The 22,119-nt window shown below is 34.1% G+C and overlaps 1 protein-coding gene across 2 annotated transcripts in view; it reads right to left on the reverse strand.

Moving 5' to 3' along the window:
* The window catches only part of LOC111056304 (conserved oligomeric Golgi complex subunit 7), a 35,337-nt gene that overhangs the window by 12,230 nt on the left and 988 nt on the right, over positions 1–22,119 (reverse strand). For both annotated transcript variants that reach the window (XM_039425868.1, XM_039425867.1), the window contains exons 2-11: positions 21,503–21,560; positions 20,595–20,675; positions 19,561–19,665; positions 17,540–17,671; positions 16,526–16,709; positions 15,261–15,454; positions 10,809–11,019; positions 5,165–5,433; positions 3,532–3,652; positions 78–233 (exon numbers count right to left, since the gene is read on the reverse strand). In XM_039425868.1, the coding sequence (XP_039281802.1) occupies positions 78–233; positions 3,532–3,652; positions 5,165–5,433; positions 10,809–11,019; positions 15,261–15,454; positions 16,526–16,709; positions 17,540–17,671; positions 19,561–19,665; positions 20,595–20,675; positions 21,503–21,505 (1,456 nt within the window). In that variant the 5' untranslated portion in view covers positions 21,506–21,560. The remainder of the gene's footprint in view (positions 1–77; positions 234–3,531; positions 3,653–5,164; positions 5,434–10,808; positions 11,020–15,260; positions 15,455–16,525; positions 16,710–17,539; positions 17,672–19,560; positions 19,666–20,594; positions 20,676–21,502; positions 21,561–22,119) is intronic.

Here is a 22,119-nt window from a genome sequence, read left to right on the forward strand (position 1 = left end):
TTAAAATTTTTATTTTTCACCTATAATAAATCATTTTTGAATTCATTAACTAGAAAAGATTTGAAATAATAACTGACCATCTTGTACGGCTGACACCAACTGGCGTAATTCTTGCTGGGCTAGCGGTTCCAGCAGAATGTTGATGAAAGCATTGAATGAGTCCTTGCGACTGCACTCCAGTATACTCTGCACCAACTCCTCATCCAGTCTCTTCAATTCGTTCAAAAACTCACCTGCAACATACACATTGATTTATTCATGCATTCAACCATTCTACAGAATGTTTCAGAAGTAGTGTCAAACATTTTAGAGTATTGTTTCTGGATGATAGGAGACTACAAATATTGTATTTTAATTGTCTAAAACTTAGCGGTTATCCTTATAGGTGCCATTTTGTTTTTTTTCACTTAGGAATTTTTATCTCAAGAACGAAATGATGTATTGATCTGAAATTTGGCATGAATATTATTTATGCTATAGACTCAACTTTAAGAAATAAAATAAGATAATTTCTATGTAAATTTTCAAAATGGCGGCTATTTTAAACTTTTGATTGCAAATTTCACGAAAACCGTTCACTTTACAGAAAATTTACAAGAGACAAAAAAGTTAGCAAATTTTATCAAGATTTCAATGATAACTCATTTATTGAGATTGGTCAAAAAATAACAGAGAAATTAATAATTATTTTCGTACAGCATTCATGATGAACAAACAAGATCATCTGAAAAACATTGTAACATCAGCTGGATGGCCATATGGTGCCATACCGAGTTTCAAAGCTTCATCTTAAATGCAATTGGAATTAAAAAGGATATATTGATGTTTAAATTGTGAAAAGTGGTCATGCATGCAATACGAAAATAATTAATTTCTCTCTTATTCTCCGACCAATCTTAAAAAATGAGGTATCCTTGAAATCTTGATAAAATTTTCTCTTGTAAGTTTTTGTAAAGTGAATGGTTTTCGTGATATTTGCAATCAAAATTTTAAAATAGCCGCCATTTAAAAAATTTACTTTGAAATTCCATTATTTTATTTCTTAGAGTTGAATCTTTATAGCATATATTCATGCGAAATTTCAGATCAATAAATCATTTCGTTCTTGAGATAAAAATTCCTAAGTGAAAAAAACAAAATGGCAGCTATAAGGATAACCGCTGAGTTTTGGACACTTAAAATACAACATTTGTAGTCTCCTATCATCCAGGAACAATACCCTAAAATGTTCGACACTACTTCTGATACACCCTGTATAATACACAAACTATACAAATGAATGATGTAGAACTGTTCTTTTCTCGAGATTTTATATAGATATACAGTACTCTTATTCAACAAATAATGTCGCATGTTTCCACTCCATCTATAGGAGTTTGATTACACATACTACCAGAAATCTTATTTTCACTATTGGAAAAGAACAACAGGACAATGTGCAAACAAGCTTCTTCTTCGATTTATGCAAATCTTCAGAACGTGAAATATTTTACAAACACTAAATCATCCTATAGATCAAGTTTTCAATGTAAAATATTTATCATTATTGGAAAAACCCAGTTTTATTTTTGACGCATCCACATTTATTAGTTAAGATAAGATGTACAATCTAATTGACCGAGCGAAGGGAGATCTAAGATTCAAGTCGACGGTTTGGCATATACTCTTTATAAAAATGACTTTACATTTAGTAATAAAGGAAAGGTAGGAATATGTTGTTTGACGTATCATTACATCTGATTTTTAAATTTTTCTTGGACATTCTGAATTTTCGGAGGATAGTTATAGGCCTATTTTCATTTTTATTGATCGATTGATTCTTATTTCAATGATTGAAACTAATTTTTTTTTTGCCCTACATATAGAAAATATCTATGAAATAGTCAATTCGCCCAGTACTTTTATGGTGGAGTCCTAACATGTGTGATTCTGCAACTGAAGGTTTATAGTTCGATACCAGCCAGAATCAATATTTTTTCGCTTTGATGAAGATCATCCATGTAATTTCTACTCATTGCAGAAACCTGCCCGTGGATGATAATAAATTATTGATCAATTTGATATATTTTATTTTTATTATTGAGTGACCTCTTGTGAAAGGGGTATAAGGTCTTGTCACGTGACTATTAAAATTAATTTTGCTTGTAGAGAATGATTAGATCGATCAATAGATAGACGAGTACAAAAAATAAATTAACTAGAATAGTACTTGTTTCCTAGTAAGCAATTTATACCAACTAAACCAAAAACTATAAATCACAAGGAAAAATATTCGATAATAATAAAGGTATTCACTATTATAATATGTTATTGTAATAGCTGCAAAGTTAATGTCACTGTACACTGTTCATAGTTATCAAAGTGTATTTTCCTATAGAAAATAATGTATTTTTAAATTCTGACGCATATTTTCTAAAAAGTTAGTAGAAATGGAATGTAATCACCAGTAGTTTGAAGGAGAGTAAGGCACATTTGAAAAACGTTCCACGTCTCATGTTCGGCTCGATTCGCTTCTAGCTGACGTAGCACAGAGCTGTACAAGTCTAGGTAGCTACTGAAATACACCTGTTCCAACAAATCATAAATGAACAGACATAAATGAAAAGTAAACCTGATTTAAGAAATAGTTGACATTTATAGTATGACTTATGGGATGGATAAAATGCTCTATTATTCTATTTTTTTACAAATAGTCGATGATGTTTATAATTTTGAATCTTCACCAAAAAACCTAAACGACTATAGTAAGATTCAATTCATACTATCAACATCATTCATCCTTGTCTGTCATTTATCATTAGACATATCCTATAATATGCTATTCTTTTTACAACTCGGATCCGTTGCCAAACTGCCTGCAATGTTTCATTTGGATTTTTAGCAGTGATTGTACCAGTGTAAACGAGTAATATGCAATAGATCATGTAAATTACACAATGTTATATTTTTTACCTCTATCAGCAAATTTTAAAAGGTTTTATTTTAATATTTTAGTAGATTTTAGGTGTATAAATATTATTTCGTCAATTATATTGAGGAATGAATTGATTGATTTAGATTTTTTATGAAAGATGGAATTTGAAATAGAGATAAAACCGGAATAGAAAATAAATTGGATTCTGTTATGTATTATGATAGGAATTGAGATAGATTACCGGGTAGCCACTAGTCAGTTTAGGTTTTGCATTGTATAGATGCTTTACGAACTGGTTCTGAGATTTCACACATGTGTATAGACTACCTGTCGTGTGAAAATGAAAATACCCGTCACACGTGGAATATACGCTTCCATATTCAAACCCGCTAGCAAGCATAAAGTGAGTTCGATAATAATAAAGGTATTCACTATTATAATATATAACAGGATGCAAATTGAATATTCATTTATAATATGTTATTGTAATAGCTGCAAAGTTAATGTCACTGTACACTGTTCATAGTTATCAAAGTGTATTTTCCTATAGAAAATAATGTATTTTTAAATTCTGACGCATATTTTCTAAAAAGTTAGTAGAAATGGAATGTAATCACCAGTAGTTTGAAGGAGAGTAAGGCACATTTGAAAAACGTTCCACGTCTCATGTTCGGCTCGATTCGCTTCTAGCTGACGTAGCACAGAGCTGTACAAGTCTAGGTAGCTACTGAAATACACCTGTTCCAACAAATCATAAATGAACAGACATAAATGAAAAGTAAACCTGATTTAAGAAATAGTTGACATTTATAGTATGACTTATGGGATGGATAAAATGCTCTATTATTCTATTTTTTTACAAATAGTCGATGATGTTTATAATTTTGAATCTTCACCAAAAAACCTAAACGACTATAGTAAGATTCAATTCATACTATCAACATCATTCATCCTTGTCTGTCATTTATCATTAGACATATCCTATAATATGCTATTCTTTTTACAACTCGGATCCGTTGCCAAACTGCCTGCAATGTTTCATTTGGATTTTTAGCAGTGATTGTACCAGTGTAAACGAGTAATATGCAATAGATCATGTAAATTACACAATGTTATATTTTTTACCTCTATCTGCAAATTTTAAAAGGTTTTATTTTAATATTTTAGTAGATTTTAGGTGTATAAATATTATTTCGTCAATTATATTGAGGAATGAATTGATTGATTTAGATTTTTTATGAAAGATGGAATTTGAAATAGAGATAAAACCGGAATAGAAAATAAATTGGATTCTGTTATGTATTATGATAGGAATTGAGATAGATTACCGGGTAGCCACTAGTCAGTTTAGGTTTTGCATTGTATAGATGCTTTACGAACTGGTTCTGAGATTTCACACATGTGTATAGACTACCTGTCGTGTGAAAATGAAAATACCCGTCACACGTGGAATATACGCTTCCATATTCAAACCCGCTAGCAAGCATAAAGTGAGTTCTATTATAGCTCCGTTTAATTCAACTAAGAGTTGATAATTTCACTCCAAGACAAATCATTTCATACTAGCCTCTTGTATCTTTAGACCCAATGAGCCAATAATTGTATTCATCAATAATTATTAATGTAATTTATATTATGCAATGTAATATCAATTCAATTCAATTTATTACCATTTCATAAAAATAATGCAAGAAATGAATTTCATATACGCAATTCTTCGAATTACTAGCTAGTCTAATGTCATTGCTAGCATAGATAATTAATCATCTAGCTATAGAGAGATTTTCTTAATAAAGTCATTGGATATGACTACAGTGTTGCCGATGTTGATATTTCCAACGCCTTCTATAGTAGATGGCATGATCCAAGACATCCCAGTATATATGAACTGATATTAATATTGCTCATCATGTGTTGATTATTTTTATTCGTCACGGAAATTATTTTTCAATGTTTTAATATAAATTTTCATAATTGAGATAAAATATTTTGGCAATTCATTATAATATATCTGAATTCTGAATGATCCAAAAACAATCTGGAAACACTGCTGGAAAAGGATAGAGCTATATGCTTTGTCTAATGACATACAAGAATAACAAAAAAATGTTAATCAGGTGCAGACTTTAAAAAACATTGATCTCACTATAGTATCATGAAATTGCTAGCATAGAAAATTAGTCGTTCAATATTAATTGATAGTTGTTTGAATTATTTGTCAAATGTGAAACTCTAGTAAACGTACGGTACCTTGAGTGCCTTAATGAGTCCAGCAAAGCCACAGCCTTCAGTGAAGGTGGCACAACGCTTCCATGCGTCCTGTGCTATTGAGATGGCGTTGGAAATGGACTGGCCAAGCCCCTGAATGGCGTCCATCAGGTCGTCATGGCCACCGCCCTTGAGGGCCCCCAACTGCCCCGCCATGTGTCCTTCCTCCAGGGCCGCGTATCGACCCATGTAGGGCGTGTACACTGAGTAGATGGCAGCTGCTAGACTCGACCAAGCGTCCCTTCTCTTTGCTGATATAACACACACAGCATTTATTGATTGATTCTCTATCACAAATTACAATATATTGCCAGGTCTTGAAAAACACTTTGCATGCTAATGCAATTATTGTGCTGCCAATATTTTGTGATGCTAATCAAAGTCATTAGATTCATAAATCGACAATTGATATCAAATCAATGACTTTCAAAGGAAACAATCCTCTTATAACTAAAAAATGGATAATTAAATAATAGAAATGGTGTAACACTTTGTAATTTATTGCGGATGATGCCCACATGGGCTTGCAGCTTGTGCATGGGTAATGCAATTCGTATTTGTGTTAAGTATTGTGTTTGGAGGTGTAGTTGGATATTGTAAGTTTTACAATATTGCCAACAATATCACATTTGTAATAGATAAGGATACTCTCTCAAATATGATTTATGCTTGTATTTCAATGAGATAAATTAATACATACATGCCCGGTTTCACCAACCTTGATCAAATATAGCCTAGCCATGATCAATTAGACCATAGTCAAAATTTCAAATATTAATTGAATACTTTCGTACAAAGAGATTTACAAATCACTATCATTTTTGACAATTTTTTATGAACAAAAGAACATTCCAATTCTAATGAGATACATTGATGCAGCAAGGTTGATCTAAGGATTGAATAATATAGGCCTACACTGTGTCATAAAAGAGTAAAGCAAATCTTTTTCAAAATCTTCCTTTATTTTCTATACTATAATAATTTACTAATTAAAAGATTCCGAGAACAAACATAATAAATAACTTACTACAAACTAAATACAATCGCACTAGAAACTTTGACATTTTTCTTTGCATCAAAAACATATGGTAACCTACAAACAAGCAAGGAAATTGATTGAACCAGTCTTTTGACCGTATTCAAATATTTTGATCGCTCGTTCGGCGGCAGTCAAACTTAACCATTGGTTTGACCGTGGTTAAACTTAATTGATGTTGGTGGAACGAACTATTACTGATTTGACCAGCTGATAGACTTTAACCATGTTCAAATGCCTTGACCAAGGTTGGTGAAACGGGGCAACAGAGTTGGTGGTGAACAGAGTGAAAAAAGCAATGAATGTATATTTCCAAATGAACAGCACTGTGGTTGGCAAAAGAGAGCTCTCTATTACAACAAAGAAAAGAATATTTAATTGAGTGTTTGCTCCAACTCTCATATATGCGAGTAAAAGCTGGGTAACCCTTAAAAAACACTGGAGTAAGGTTACTGCAACAGGAATGAGGCTCCATAAGAGAGCAATAAGGAAGACAAGACGTGATAGATGGCAAAATGAGAGAGTGAGAGGAGAAGTGGGAAGAAGAGCTCTGATGAAGGACATTAGAGAAAGGCAACTCAAGTGGTTTGGGCACCTCACCAGAATGCAACAATGTCGCCCGGTGAAGGAAGTGGTGAGGGCTAGAAGGGAGGGAAAGAGACGGAGGGGTGGACCTAGGAGGGTGAACCGGGAGGGTTATCTGGAGGGATTGGGTGGAGAGAAAGGCAGGACGATGCGAGATATGAGAAGAATGGCAGAGGATACGACAACGTGGAGGATATGAGGACTGAGATACTGAGGACGGACGATATGAGGACTGACTGTATCCACTATACGTGGACTAAGGCTCGTACCCCTGCCTAAAGTAAATACCCCTGCCTAAAATACCTTTTAATGCCTAATACTACTTATGCCTAAATACCCCTACTGTATAAAAGTAATGATATATATCAGCTGGTGATTGTTGGACTCGTAAATACCAGTTCACATTGCTTTGCGATTCACACTGGATCACAGACTGTGATTGATTTGAAGAATCTAAATTTGAAAATCTACTTTGTGAACATATTCAAGGACTGAACATTTTGTGAAGTGAAGATCTACAAGACTTAAACTATTTTGGAACCCTATCTAAATTTGGGAGAGTAATAGCACAAGGTTACCTCACTTTTTACCTCCCTATCATTTTGATGGTGTATTTATTGTATGAATGAATGAATAAAGAGAATCTCATTGAAGATGTTAGAAGGTACTGTGGATCGGTCCTGCTGCTCGAAGATCCACTATCTATCTTTTTACAGTTCAGGACTCAGAAGAAGATCCCTGGACCGATGTACAAGGGGTACACAGCATCAATACGCTATCAGGCCTATAATGTACATCGTCTTGGCTCCCAGGAAGGACTATACAAATATACAGAGTGCCCCACGAAAGTTGTAACAGCCAAAGACCATAGATTCTACAATAAATTTGCAACAAAAAAATCCAGTAAAATTGTCTTATATCGACCTTATTTTTCGAGATATATAGATTTTTCTATATTTTTGAAAGATGTCAATCAAAATATATTTAGGGATATGGTTGGAAAGAGGAAGAAATCTCTAATAAGATTCGTCTAATTTGACGAATTGTTTGACGTTTTTGAACTTTTTATGAGCGTTTCAAACTGTTTGAAATTTGGCTTTGAACTCGAAAAATTTACATTAATTTATCAACTTTGAGCGCTCATAAAAACATAAAAAACTCAAACAAAGGAACAAATTAGGCTCATCTTATTGGAAATTTCTTCCTCTTTCCAACCATAGCCTTAGAATTAGATTTCGACTGATATTTTTATAAATTATTGACGTTTTTGAAAAATATCGAAAACTCGATATACTGTACCTTGAAAACTAAGGTCGATATAAGACAATTTTACTGGACATTTTTTGTTGCCAATTTCATGTGGAATCTATGGTTTTCGGCTGTTACACCTTCTGTGGGAAACTCTTTATAGATGAATAATTCGATTCACATTCTACGGGTTACTAAGGGCCGGTTTCCGAGCTCAGCATTTAGATAAATTCTAGACTTTAAATAGCTGGAATCAGAAAGCTGGCTTTCCCAATCGGGGCGTAGTCGCAGTTTTTATGATAATCTTTATTTTCTAATTTCTATATTTGGAAACGTTTTTCCTTGACGGAATGAAACATTCCTAAATAATTCAAAGTAGCTGAAACTTTACAATATTTTCTCTTTATTCTTCTGTGTTTAATTTACTCTCTCTCTCTCTCTCTCTCTCTCTCTCTCTCTCTCTCTCTCTCTCTCTCTCAGATACAAAAATATTTCATCTTATATTGTTTTATGATAGTTATTATACTTTGTAAATCTTTGTTTTTAGGGTTGTTTTGTGTGCATGTGTGAGTGAATGGCAACTTGATTAGATCTTCATTTCTTCATTTCTGATAGGTTTTCCTATAGGATTTATCTAGTGGAATTTGAAATATTGTTTCCAATTGTATTAGTTTAAAATTTATAAGTTTAAAATTCTCTTTTATTATATGTAATTGTATTTTGATTAAGAGTTTTATTTACTTATATTAATCTTATGTATTCTTATTAAATAATATGTAATAATCTACATCTATGTAATACATCTATTTTTTCTGTTTTCTTATGTAAATTTTTCTTCTTTTGTAAAGGGTTGTGTGGCAGAGAGGACCAGGAGTCCTAACTCCACCCTAATAAAGGCACATAATCAATCAATCAATCAATCAATCTCTCTCTCTCTCTAGTATTATTGTAACATACATAAATAAAGAAATCTAATCTAATCTCTCCCTATCCAATGGCGCTACAACCTAAATCGGGCTTTGGCCTCAATTAAACTTTGCCTCCAGCCATCTCTATCCATTGCTGCACCTTTCCATCTCCTCACACATAGTAGCATTCCCCTAGCATCCTTTGCCACTCTATCTTCCCATCACTCTCTTGGTCTTTCAACAGGTCTCCTTCCTCCATGCTGTCCCATGAATACCTTCCTTGGCACACGCAAACCTGGCATCCGTTGCAAATGTCCTGCCCATCGGAGCCGCTTCAATCTTATGTGGGCCGATAGTGGGGGTTCTCTATAGTGTTTCCAATTCTGCATTAGAACGGGTGCGCCACTGTCCTGCCTCACACACGGGTTCATATATTCTTCGCAGCATCTTTCTCTCAAATACATTCAACAGGTCTGCTGTTCTGGCTGTAATTGTCCCTGTCCTACTTCCGTAGCACACCACTGTTCTTATAATTATGATTGTTCTTATAATTCTAATTTGAAGGTAGTTCAAACGTGGTTGAATGCGAATGAACTGCTTCTCAATGCAGATAAAACAACAACAATCACGTTTGGGCTTAAAAGTAGATCTGCTTCCAATAGCACAAATAATAAGGCTCAGAAATTTTTGGGAATCATTGTAGACCCTACTCTAACTTGGACCCATCACATTGCCAGTCTGAAAAATAAGTTGAGCAGCAGTGTATTTGCCCTCAAACGTCTTTGTGGTGAGCTGGACCAGGATGGCATTCGTCAGGCCTATTTTGGCATTTTTCAGTCGCATATCCAATATGGCCTAATAGTCTGAGGTTGTGCAGCACAAGCGCATGATATCTTTTTGTTGCAGAAAAAGGCTGTCAGAGTCATTGCCAAAGCTCCATTTCGTGAACATTGTAGAGACATTTACAAGGGATTGCGTATATCAACACTCTTTTCATTATACATATTACAATGTTTACTGTTCTTGAAAGCTAATCCCGATAAAATGGAGTTGAGAAGTGCTACACACACACATAATACTCGAACAAGTCAATCTTTGAATTTAGCAAGAAGCAGACTCCACAAGACAGATCAAAGCCCCACTAATGCCGCAATCAAAATTATGAATAGACTGCCCTTTGAAATAATACAACTTAATTACAAAAGGTTTAGAAATGTGCTAGAAAAATTTCTCTTAGATTATCCCTTCTACTCCGTCAAAGAATATATGGAGAAAAAATTATATCCAAGGGATTTTGAAATGAATTAAAAATAATGTATATTTTTGAATGATGTGTATTGTTGTATATTATGAACTGTATGTAATGTATATTTGAATTTCAATCCAATGTACTACTGTGACTGTTTATTGTAGTGGTTTATTGCCCGTTTTTATTGTGCTGTATTGTATTGTGTTGACTGGCCTATATGTCAAATTGTGATGTACTATTGAGGCTAATGAAGATATTCTATTCTATTCTAATGATTTTATATAGTTTTATCTTGCATTACAGTGTACATTCCTAGCTTTAAATATGCTTATAAGAGAGAAAAATGAGCGGTTAGCGGCAGTGATACGTTTTCAAAGTTCTTTGAGTTCCTCATTAGTATCCGTTCAATTTTCTAGGTTTTCGAAATTTAATTTAAACGTGGACTGCGACTACACCCCGTTTCGGAAAGCCAATTTTCTGACTCCAGCTGTTTAAAGTCTAGAACTTAGCTAAATCCCGAACCGGAAACCGGCCCTAAATAGTTTTTCAATTTGACAGCCTATCAAAAGCAAAGATGAATGAATGGTGAGGTGAACTGACTGTGCGCTTGTACTGCCAGGTGCAGATTGTTGGCGAAGGTCTGTGTGATGCGTTTGAGGTGCGCGAGGAAGGTGAGGTGTTGCTGCTGCGGCTGCTGCTTGAGTGCTAGGTCGATGCAGTCGTTGAGGCTCGGCTCCAGGTTGGCCAGCACCTCACAGTAGATGTCCACCAGGCTGTTCGCCTCGCCGAACACGCTCTGGCACCATTTCACCTGTCACAAATCAAACCATCATAATTGCAAAGAGTAACAGCTACCGTAGAGAAAAAATAGCAGAAGGCTGCCCACTAACGGTGGAACTTGCATGGTAACCGCATTGTTGCGTCATCACAGCTGCTATCACAGCAAAACGCTTTAAGCAATTTTTTTGAGGTTAGGTTTTGTATTTCCGATTTTTGTTGTTCATTTTTTCTTTGCTGCTCCATTTGAGGTTAAATTATTTTTCTATTATTATAATTTTTATAATTTTCCAGTGTTCTTGAAATGTATGAATTCAGGACTACTTATTTTTATTTATAAAATAGAATTATAGTACCTTTTTTGAAATTAATAAAATATTTTTTGTATTTTCAATCTATTCTTTTATTAATTACAGAAAAGGGTACTATAATTTTATATTATCAATTTTCCAGTGGTTTATTTGATGTTAGAAGCCTCTCGCTGATGATGAGCATGCTTCTAGAACGTGTTTATGTGCATGACAATCAACCATGTTCTACGGTTTATGGCTAGCCTAAAAAGTTATCCCATGGTGTAGGTAATTTATGTTCCAAGTTTCAAGCCGATTTCTTGTCAACTCAAGCTGATTACTGTCTATTATTACTGTATTGGCCAGGTAAGAGTGTATTTCAATTTCAATTTTCTTGATGTCATGCATTGTACAATAATACAATATTGACACAAGTCAATCAAATACAGAGTCACATTTACATTGATACATTACATTGTAACAAATATTAAGATATCAAAGTGACAAAAATCACTCAATACGATGACAAGTTGGCAAGAGTCACATCATTTAAAAAAACTCTCAATTCAAAAAGTTCCATTACAGTTTCAAGCTATCTTAATTGGAAAGTGTAAGATCTACCATAGAGGAATATAGCATAGGAAGATATCCCATGGTATATGCAGTTTATTTTGCAAGTTTCAAGCTGATTTCTTGTTAACTAAAGCTGATTACGGTCTATTATTACTGTATTGGCCAGGTGAGAGTGTAAGTTTCAAGCTACCTCAATTGGAAAGTGTAAGATCTACCATACAGGAAAGATAGCATAAAAAGATATTCCATATCTTTATAGGTATAGGTATTTTATTTTCCAAGCCTATTTCTTGTTAGCTGAAGCTGATTACTGTCGACCACTGTCTATTATTACTGTTCTGGCCGGGTAGAGTGTAAGAATGACTCAGTCAGTATGAGAGACTACCAGCGTCACATACCTCCACGTAAAAGAACTACTAGGACTATCAGCTTCAGTTAACATTGAAAATTGAAACATAAACGCCCTATACCATGGGATATCTTCTAGTGCTATTCTTTCTCTATGGATCTACATGGAGTTGCACAATGAGTGAAAACAAAACAAAGAAAGTGACGACAAAACGCAGCTTCAGGACGGTGACATCCAATGTTTTATCATTGCCAACTGATTAGTGGCACCGAAAGCTAAACCGCGACCCACTTGTTCGCACCTTTCACCTTTGGGATTCCCACACGACCGTCAACAGTGCAAATATAATTCACACAAGTTCTAATTCGACTTTTCCCATTCAGCCCGGCCCAGAGCTTATAGTAATCATACAGTATTATTCCACTATTCACTGTCACTGTTATCCAGCTTTAGGCTCTGGCTCCACAGGCAGTAGTTAACTGCAGTGAATATATCCTACTGTCGGGAATGTAAGGTGGCTAGACGCCCGATTATTAGACTGCAGCAGTAAGGAACAAACTCAAGGTCATGCGGCGAGGGAATAGAATTGGTTATGCTGGTTACAACCTGCAGTTTTAGCCCAGTAACAAAAAGTTGAAAATCGAACCGGGATCAATATATATTAGATGGGCGATGAGGTTCGACACTTCTCACACTACCGCGATTCCATACATCAACGCTCGACGTGTGTGTGTTTTGATTTATAATTCGAAATTTAAAAACTATTGAGAAATTCTGAACAATACTAACATATTACCATTTTAAAACTTAAACCTAACCCCAATCGTACCTCTAAACTTTAACTAACTTATCATCAACACTAATCATAATCCTAACATCCAATGATAAGACAATCCCTGATTGGATTTTTAGTCGTGCACTTCAGATCAATTCATTCGATACTCGCGACTCGACATGATGGTCGCCGAAAGACGAGAGACTTTAGTATCCTATATGTTCGATAAAATGAAAATTTAAGTGGAATATCGTGAATATGAACGAAAACTACAATTAGATTCTTTTAAAAGTGGTAAAAATCATCATGTTATACAACTGAAAAAGTTTTGATAAAAATAAGCCTTCAATTTATTGCATAATCTATTTAATAAGAGAGAGTGAGGTTTTGTTTCTTCGTATGTTTGTTTGTTCGTTGTTCGTTTGTTCGCATCAAAACATGTCAACTTGTGGATTGCATACCAGGAAAACGGGAATGATTTAGATCTTCAAATTTTGCACATAGATTCTAAAAATATCAATCTCGTGCACCTGGAAGTTCAAATTTCAATTTTCTGGAGAAAATTCTCACGTATTTTAAAGATTTTTCATCAGCTGATTCGCCTTTGTGGCCTTACTTTGTTTTTATAGCTGACGTAAGCTAGTCCAGTCACTATATACATCGGTGCATGCAATTTATATTGTAGTTCTGATTTTTTGATATATTATTTGGGTACATAAGAGAAGTTCAGAACCAATTTCTTCATGCAAAATTTCCTTGTGCTAGATACAGGGTGACCCAAAAACCTCGTATTTTCGGCTCATTTTCCAGTTATCAGCTATTTCTGCCAAATCTCGTAATCGGACAGAAAAATTTGCTCTCGCCTTTTTTTAGATTATAAAATTTTGAATAAAATGAGATTATTCGGAACTCTCTATCTCGCATGAGTACTGAGTTATAATTTTTCAAAAATGAGTGAAATTTGAAGAAAAAAATCAATTTTGATGAATTTTAGTTTTTGATCAACAATATCTTCCGATTGTTATCATTTAGATGTATAATTCAAAATCCTTCTGGGCGTATTTTTGTGCTCTACAATCTGAGATCAGGTAGAGCGCTCTATCTCATATATATTTCCAGGTACACCTGACAACAATGATCCTTGTATTGTGAAAAACACCAATTTTCAGCTTCAACCATCATCACCAACTACATTGTCCTCACATTAATAATATTTTGCACAAAGACATAAGTTCATGAGATCATGTTCTATGAGAATCACCCGTTAGATGCACTTCATTTCAGTATTTCCTAGTGGAGAAGCGCGCTTAAGGACACCTCAAGGATCAACATTTCAAACAGTTATAACTTTTGGCACAATGCTCAGATTTCATCGTACTACTCTTCATTTTTCTCGGCTCGTCAAGGCGGTCCAAAATCATGCATCATAAGTCAAATTCGGTCAAAAATGGAAAATTTATTGTTGTTCAGCCCATATTCCAATGCACAAAAAATGGCCAATTTCTATTGGAAATTATGTTCAATTACACGACTCAGGTCGAGACGAGACTCGACTCTAGTCGAGAGCATGTGTTTTCAAATGGTGTCAGTCGCGTAGACTAGAGTCGACTGGTCTGAGTGTCACCATTTGAAAACACATGCTCTCGACTAGAGTCGAGTCTCTTCTCGACCTGAGTCGTGTAAGTGTGAGTTGAGCCCAAAAGTCTTGTCTGCCGATCAAGAATCCTGTTTGATCTTGATAATCTATCAATAATATAATAAAGGAAAGAATTAATTGGCTTATATACGTACGGAATAGGAAAATTATGTTTGACGCATCATCACGTCTAATCTACTCAACTGACTAACTTGAAATTTTGCATATAGATTCTTAATTAACCGAGGATGGTTATAGGCCTATTTTCAATTTTCCAATATTTGATCACGTCAAGTTTTCAGTGTCTAAAGTTTTAAAGTAGACCCTTGCGGAGCACGGGTTACCTGCTAGTTTTGAATAATTTAGGTTATAATAATAATAATAATAATAATAATAATATCGAGAGACCTGGCTGGCTCAGGTCTGGTGTCAGAGTTTTAAGGTCGAACCTTAACAATTCCAGGGTCTCTGACATTACTCAAGTTGAAAGCCTGATATCCGCGTATGATTTGAGCTGCGCTAGTATGAAAAGTGCCTTAGGGTTAGGAAAAGATTAGGGTAAGGTTTATGGTTCCGTGTGGTGATGTTCTGAATTATTTATTCATTTTAGAATTTCTAATTTTAGAATGTTGTGATTGTAGTTGACTAGAACCTGTTTGTGCCAGTTGTTGAGAAGCATGTCGTAGAAGGCAGTGATCCACTCTAGGACAGTGTGGTCCTGGTCACCCTCGACTGTGGAGCGCCACATCTCGCACAGAGCGCCCTTCTGGCAGCGGTCGTAGTACTTGATCAGCTGACCCACACGCTCCATGCCTCCGAATATTGACACCAGCGCGCGCGACTCCTCTGCAATTCAACACACGCTAAATCGATGAATGAATAAATAAATAATATACATAAATGAATAGATAAAATTAATTAATAAATAAACAATGTCAAATTCACAATTTATTTTTAATTAATTTAAAAACAATTTTTAGAATAATTATAATTCTAATATTATATTTATTATATAATTTTTTTATGAATTTATTTTTATTATAATAAATTAGAACAATTTAGAAATGCATTATTGATCTCTGACAAGCTTTCCGATATCACCAACAATCCAGTCAGCAATTTAGCCAACAAACAATAAATCGGCGTCAACAAAAGTTGATGGTTGGTTAGTTAGTTTAATTTTATCAAATTATTATCTAAAATGAAGTCACTCACATTCACTACAGACTATCAACATTTGTTCAATGGCAATAATTAGCCAGGCATGGTAACGATTTAAAGCATAGTCACCTCTAACAAATGTCATGCCCGAAAAATTGACAACACTGGAAATTAGTGCTAAAAAAATAGTCTTGCTTGCAAGATTCAATATTTCAATTGTTATGAATTTCATTAGCATTGATGCTATTTAGAACGATTTAAACGATTTAAAGCATAGTCACCTCGAATAAAAGCCAAGCCCAAAAAATTGGATCAATGACAAATGATTGTTGGTTGATAATAATTGGAGACGTTTAATAATAATAATAATATAATAATAATAATAATAATAATAATAATAATAATAATAATAATATAATAATAATAATTAGAGACGATTGTTGAAATAGTTTAGAGATCAATTATTGATCTCTGATAAGCTTTCCGATATAAGCAACAATCTAGTCAGCAATTTAGCCAACAAACAATATATCGGTGTCAACAAAAGTTGATGGTTGGTTAAAATCTACCAGTTCAATCACTAACAGTTGATCATCGGTTGAAAATTGATCTCCGATTAGCTTATCTACATCACCAACAATTCAACCATAAATAATTTATCGGTGTCACCAAAAACTGATGGTTGGTTAGTATCGACCAATTAAATCACTAACAGTAGTTGATCGTCGGTTGAAAATTGATCGGCGATGTACCGACCTATATGACCGGCGGTGAACGCCTGCACCAGCTGCGGACTAGCTATGGCCTCCAGCCGATTCTTCAAGCCTTCCAGCTGCATCTTCCGATCCTCGTAGTCAGTCGAGTTTGCCAGAATATTCAGAGATTGCTGCATGCTCACTAGTTTGCCAGCGATTTTCTCAACATTCTTACTTTCGAATACCTGCCAAAATAGAAATAATATAATAAAACAGAAGTGAAAATAATTGTAAGTACAGAGTGTATCTGGAACGAGAAATCCCAAAAGTAGCATGATATTCTGCAAACTAATGACATTTGGGAGAAGTACAGAGTTTTTATTTTTTAATTATGTCCTAAGGACTCCAGTTATGGAGTATAAGAAAAGTCAGGTTAATAATTTCAACAATTTTACATAATACATAATCAACACTAAGTTTGCATAATTCGACACTATGAAAATCAAACCTAGACTTGGTTTGAAAGGAACTCTTGTACACTCTAAAATACTCTATCAACTGAATATTTTTTCAAATGTTTTAAAGATCTTCAAATCATCATTATTTTGAAGGAGTTGTGGTAACCTGTTATAAAATAAAAATTGGGATACTTCCAATATAATCTGGGTTTTGTTCAAATAATCTACTATTGTGAGTCATTATATGATAATCAGCTCTGTTTCGTGTATTGTACTCATGTATACGAGTTGGTCCAAGGAGTGTACCTGAAACGATAAATCCAAAACCAGGATGGTATTCTGCAAACAAATGAGATACGAAATAAATAAGTAAAAAGGACTTCCTTTACATGAATTATAAAATATAAGAATAACACTTTCTCTAATTCACATTCAAAACTTCCCGCTCTGGTTTATGTTTTCTGCCTAGCTTGTGAACGCTCTCATAAGAGATAATGTTATTCTATGCTGCCCAACTGGGCAGAATTCAGAATCAAGAAACAAGACAAAACAGTGAGTAAATTGAAAAAAAATACAGTTAAATACACATAGTAATCTGTGCATAGTAATCTTCGTACCTCTTCGATGTCAGTGGCTAGTAGAGTCCAGTTATCAGCTTCATGCAGAGCTTCTTTGGCTGTTTGGAGATCTGTCTTTATCCTGTCGATTTTCTCCAAACTTGCCATTGAATTGCCAGTTGCCTTTTCAACCTGAAACAAAATGTTGGAAACTCAATATAATAATTAAAAACGAAATATTTTAAAATAATCAATACAGTAACAAAATCATTTCTAACTAGCAGGTAATCCGTGCTCCACAGAGGGCCTAATATTGACAAACTTGACAAACTGAAAACTTGAAGAATTTAAAATATGCCTATAACCATTCTCGGTAAATTAAGAATCTATATGCAAGAAAATCCAAGTTTATCAGTCCAGTACTTCAGACGTGACGATACGTCATTCCTGAATTTCCTATTCCGTACGTATATAAGCCAATTAATTATTTCCTTTATTATATTATAGATGGATTATCAAGATCAAACAGGATTCTTGATTGGCAGAGAAGACTTTTGGGCTCAACTCACACTTACACGACTCAGGTCGAGAAGAGACTCGACTCTAGTCGAGAGCATGTGTTTTCAAATGGTGACACTCAAACCAGTCGACTCTAGTCTCCGCGACTGTCACCATTTGAAAACACATGCTCTCGACTAGAGTCGAGTCTCTTCTCGAGCTGAGTCGCGTAAGTGTTGAGTCTTAGGCTCGTATTACATTCAGTCACCAGTGAGACACCAAGTGTCCAAGCGAGTTACACTATAGTCACCAGCCGAAACACAAGATTTTGGCAGCCGGCTGGTGTCACACACGCGTCACCAGCTCGGCCTCCAAACCTGGTATCACAGCATGTGATACATTTGTCTATGTTACTATTGTATGCATTTTGTTTCCTGATTATTATGTTTGTTGCAATATATGTTTAATGAAAATAAAGAATTCTATTCTATTCTACACACGGTCACCGCTGGTGGCTCTCTGGTGTCCCACTGGCTTTCAGTGGGTCTTTAATCCCGCTTTCTAATGATTTTTTGTTCTAGGCAGAAATAATAAGTGAGAAAGCCCATTGTTTCTTATGATCAAATATTAACAGATTATTCTGCCAATGTGTGAGCACTCCGATGAGAACCAATGGGTTTTTCACAGTTTCTGTTTCTACATGCCCAGTAGAACAGAGTTTATTTTATTTATTTGTGGATATCCTATTATATTAAGCGAGCAATTTCTGTATAACATATATTATATGTTTATATTTTTCTATTTTTATATCTGGCTATCTGGTTATATGGTTATTTATGTTCCACGGATCTCGAAAACGGCTCTAACGATTTTCACGAAATTTTGAATATAGTAGGTTTATGATATAAAAATTCGATTGCACTAGGTATCATCCCTGGGAAAACTCGCTGAAGGACATGAGAAGGATAATTCATCCTTGGAAAAACAGATGATGATTTCGTCGTCTGTCGATAACAGAAGATGCGTGTGCCTGTGTGGGAGATCAGCTATGTAATCAATTAGCTTACCGTATCTCGCGAGAAATCTAGAAATTTTAATTGACTCGATCAAAATACAGTAATCTAATTTGTTGACATGAGATGGTATATATTATAATATTCAAATTTAATCATTATTTTACAGTTCTAAGTGATTAGTGAGAGTTATTTTGTTAGCGTATTCAATTTGGTATGTAAACAATCTAAATTAGAACTTTTATGTTTTCAAATATTTGTACTGAAAATTTCACCTGAATTCAAGTGTATGGAGCATAACCTACTTTTTGGAATATTTATAGTGTATAAATCAAAATTTAGGGAAGAAACAGTTTTGGGCTGTGCCTGTTAGTCCTTCCTCAATCATTTTAAAGAATTGAGTTCTGTTTATCAATAAATAAATAACGAGCAAAGCTCGGTGCCCCGATATTAATAACAAATCATATGAATATGACCGGGAAAGAAAAGTTTCGTTGAAAATCAGGGTTTAAGTAACTGGATTCCATCACAGATATCCGACAACATTTAAAAAAATGTTATTTCATTTACCTGAACTATTTCATGCCTGATTGATTGCATTTTCTCCCTTAGCATCAGCGCCTCCTGATGAATCATTTTTGCATCACGCATCACTCTAGGCAGCCCTTGCAATACCTTTTTGAAAAAAACGAACAAAGATAAACAACTATTGATAGATGAAATTCAAGGCAAAATTCGATCAATTATTTTCAACTGAAAATTGTGGATTCTAAGCTGAACAAGACCTTATTTTAAAAAAAATTATTGCAATGGATTTAGGAGAATTTTCAGGCTAGCACCTGGTTTTTAATTCCAATATCGTGATACTTGTGATTCAATAAATTTAAATTAAGGAACAAAAAATCAATCGATAGAGGCAAGTTTAGGCATGTTTAAATGAAATAACAAATTGGAACGAAGAGAATATCACCCCAACAATATTACATTGTATCACATGGAGTGCTGTCACAAAAATAAATAGAAGATTTTACTCTGTTGTATATCCATACTTTTTCACTGTTAAAATTAAACTTGAATTTTAAAAAAACACTTTTGAAGTGAAAATACACTTACTTTTGTAGTGACGATCGTTTCGACCTGTTGTTGGTCATCATCAGACTGGCCTGATCAGTCATCATCATCATCAGACAGTCCTGATGATGACCAACAACAGGTCGAAACGATCGTTACTACAAAAGTAAGTGTATTTTCACTTCAAAAGTGTTTTTTTTTTTAATTCAAGTTTAGAAGATTTTAGCAATGTCTGTTTTCCTTTTCTAAATAAGTGTAATATTTTTGTTCAATAATTCAATCAATGAATAGCTTATCCTACATAATTTGAACCTGTTGTATATGAGTTGGAAGAGGAAAACAGACTTGAAAACAGTTTTGAGAAATTGAAAATTTAAAATGTCAAATAATTTAAGAGAAACGAAACCTTCAAATCTAATGATTGAAGAAAACAGTTTTTAGATAATGTAAATCAACTGTCACCATTGCTTGAGTTGGAGACATTCATGTTATTTATAAGGAATGCTGACAGTTCAAACTGAATTTCACAATACCTGCTGACTTGTTTCCTCAAGAGCACTATTCACTTGTTGTACGTAGAGTTGTAATTTCATGACAGTAGAGGACACAAAAGCCTGGAAAATACATAGTTTTAGTCATTTTATTCAATTGCTATAGATGTACAGTAATGAGATATTGCATTTATTGAAATGCTAATGGATATACATATAATAATAATTCTTAACAATAATCCAATGTTTTGTCAATAATTGCGAATCTTTTTAATACCTATTCTCCTTGTCAATATTTGTAGTAGCAGAAGTCTTCGGGGTTGCTAACAAAAATTAATTGGGATTTTTGTTTAATAATATAAAATATTGTATTTTTTTAAAGATGCTTCACTTTTTATAATTATATCTATATGATGCATATAACTATTATTTGAAAGTTATTTTGCCAAAAAACAAGGCGCAAAAAAGAAAGAAAATTTGCATAAAACAGTGTACTGAATAAGAATAATTTATATCATCACAATCATAGTCATCCTTCCTTGAATGATTAGTCAAATTTGTCAGGTTGATTTATCAAGAATGATGGCACTTTGAAGTGAATCTCACTGTGCAATAAATGGTGCTTGTTTATAGAAGCCTGGTTATAAGAGATAATTGAAGTGAGCTGTCTAATCTTCGAAGATTTATTTATAAAACGTATTAAATATTATAATATTGACTAAACAATGGATAAGAGGGATCAAAAGTTTTGATCTTAAAAAAATTTTCCTCTCGTATTGTAGCAATATTAATTGTCTAGAAAAAGTTTTGTAATCACTTCTTCAAATTCTCACATTAGAGATGAGACATGAAATACTTCCAAAAGGTCAAAGCTTCTTGGATGATTATTTTGATGCGTCAAATTGTTTTTCCTAAATTCTAAAAATACAAGTTTATATTAATCTACTTACCATGATAAAAAAACAATTGAAGCTATTCAAACTACGCAAATTCAAGCCAAATGCTCATCTGAAAAAAATGATTTTATGAATGAAAACAATAGTGTTGTTACATAAGGTCTCAAAATAAATCAGAACTAGCACACAAACAATCAGTGCATACATTTAATACGGACCAAAAACTGGTATTCCGGCTGGTGACCTAATAAGCCTTATACCAGTAACTCCGTAAACAAAGCCATAGTGCATGACAGGTGGTTTATGGTGACTTCAGCACAGGTAGGGCTCCTACACCAATGATAAAACACTAGCTGATATAGTTCAGCTGAAATCAACAATTTTTTATGGCTTTGTTTACGGAGTTACTGGTATAAGGCTTATTAGGTCACCAGCCGGAATACCAGTTTTTGGTCCGTATTAAATTAAGAAATTATGCTGGATTGAAGTCACCAGTGGAGACGGGTGACGGTGTGTAAAGCAAGCTGGCTGAGCTCGATAGAATATTTCTGTGTTATAGTCTAGGCCTAATGCCGACATACCTGTCAACAAATTTTTGGTGGAATCGATTTAGTATGTTATTTTGATTACAAACGTTGAACGGTGGCCATTTATATTGTTTTTTTAATAAT

Source organism: Nilaparvata lugens, chromosome 4 (assembly GCF_014356525.2).
Source record: "Nilaparvata lugens isolate BPH chromosome 4, ASM1435652v1, whole genome shotgun sequence".
NCBI lineage: Eukaryota > Metazoa > Arthropoda > Insecta > Hemiptera > Delphacidae > Nilaparvata > Nilaparvata lugens.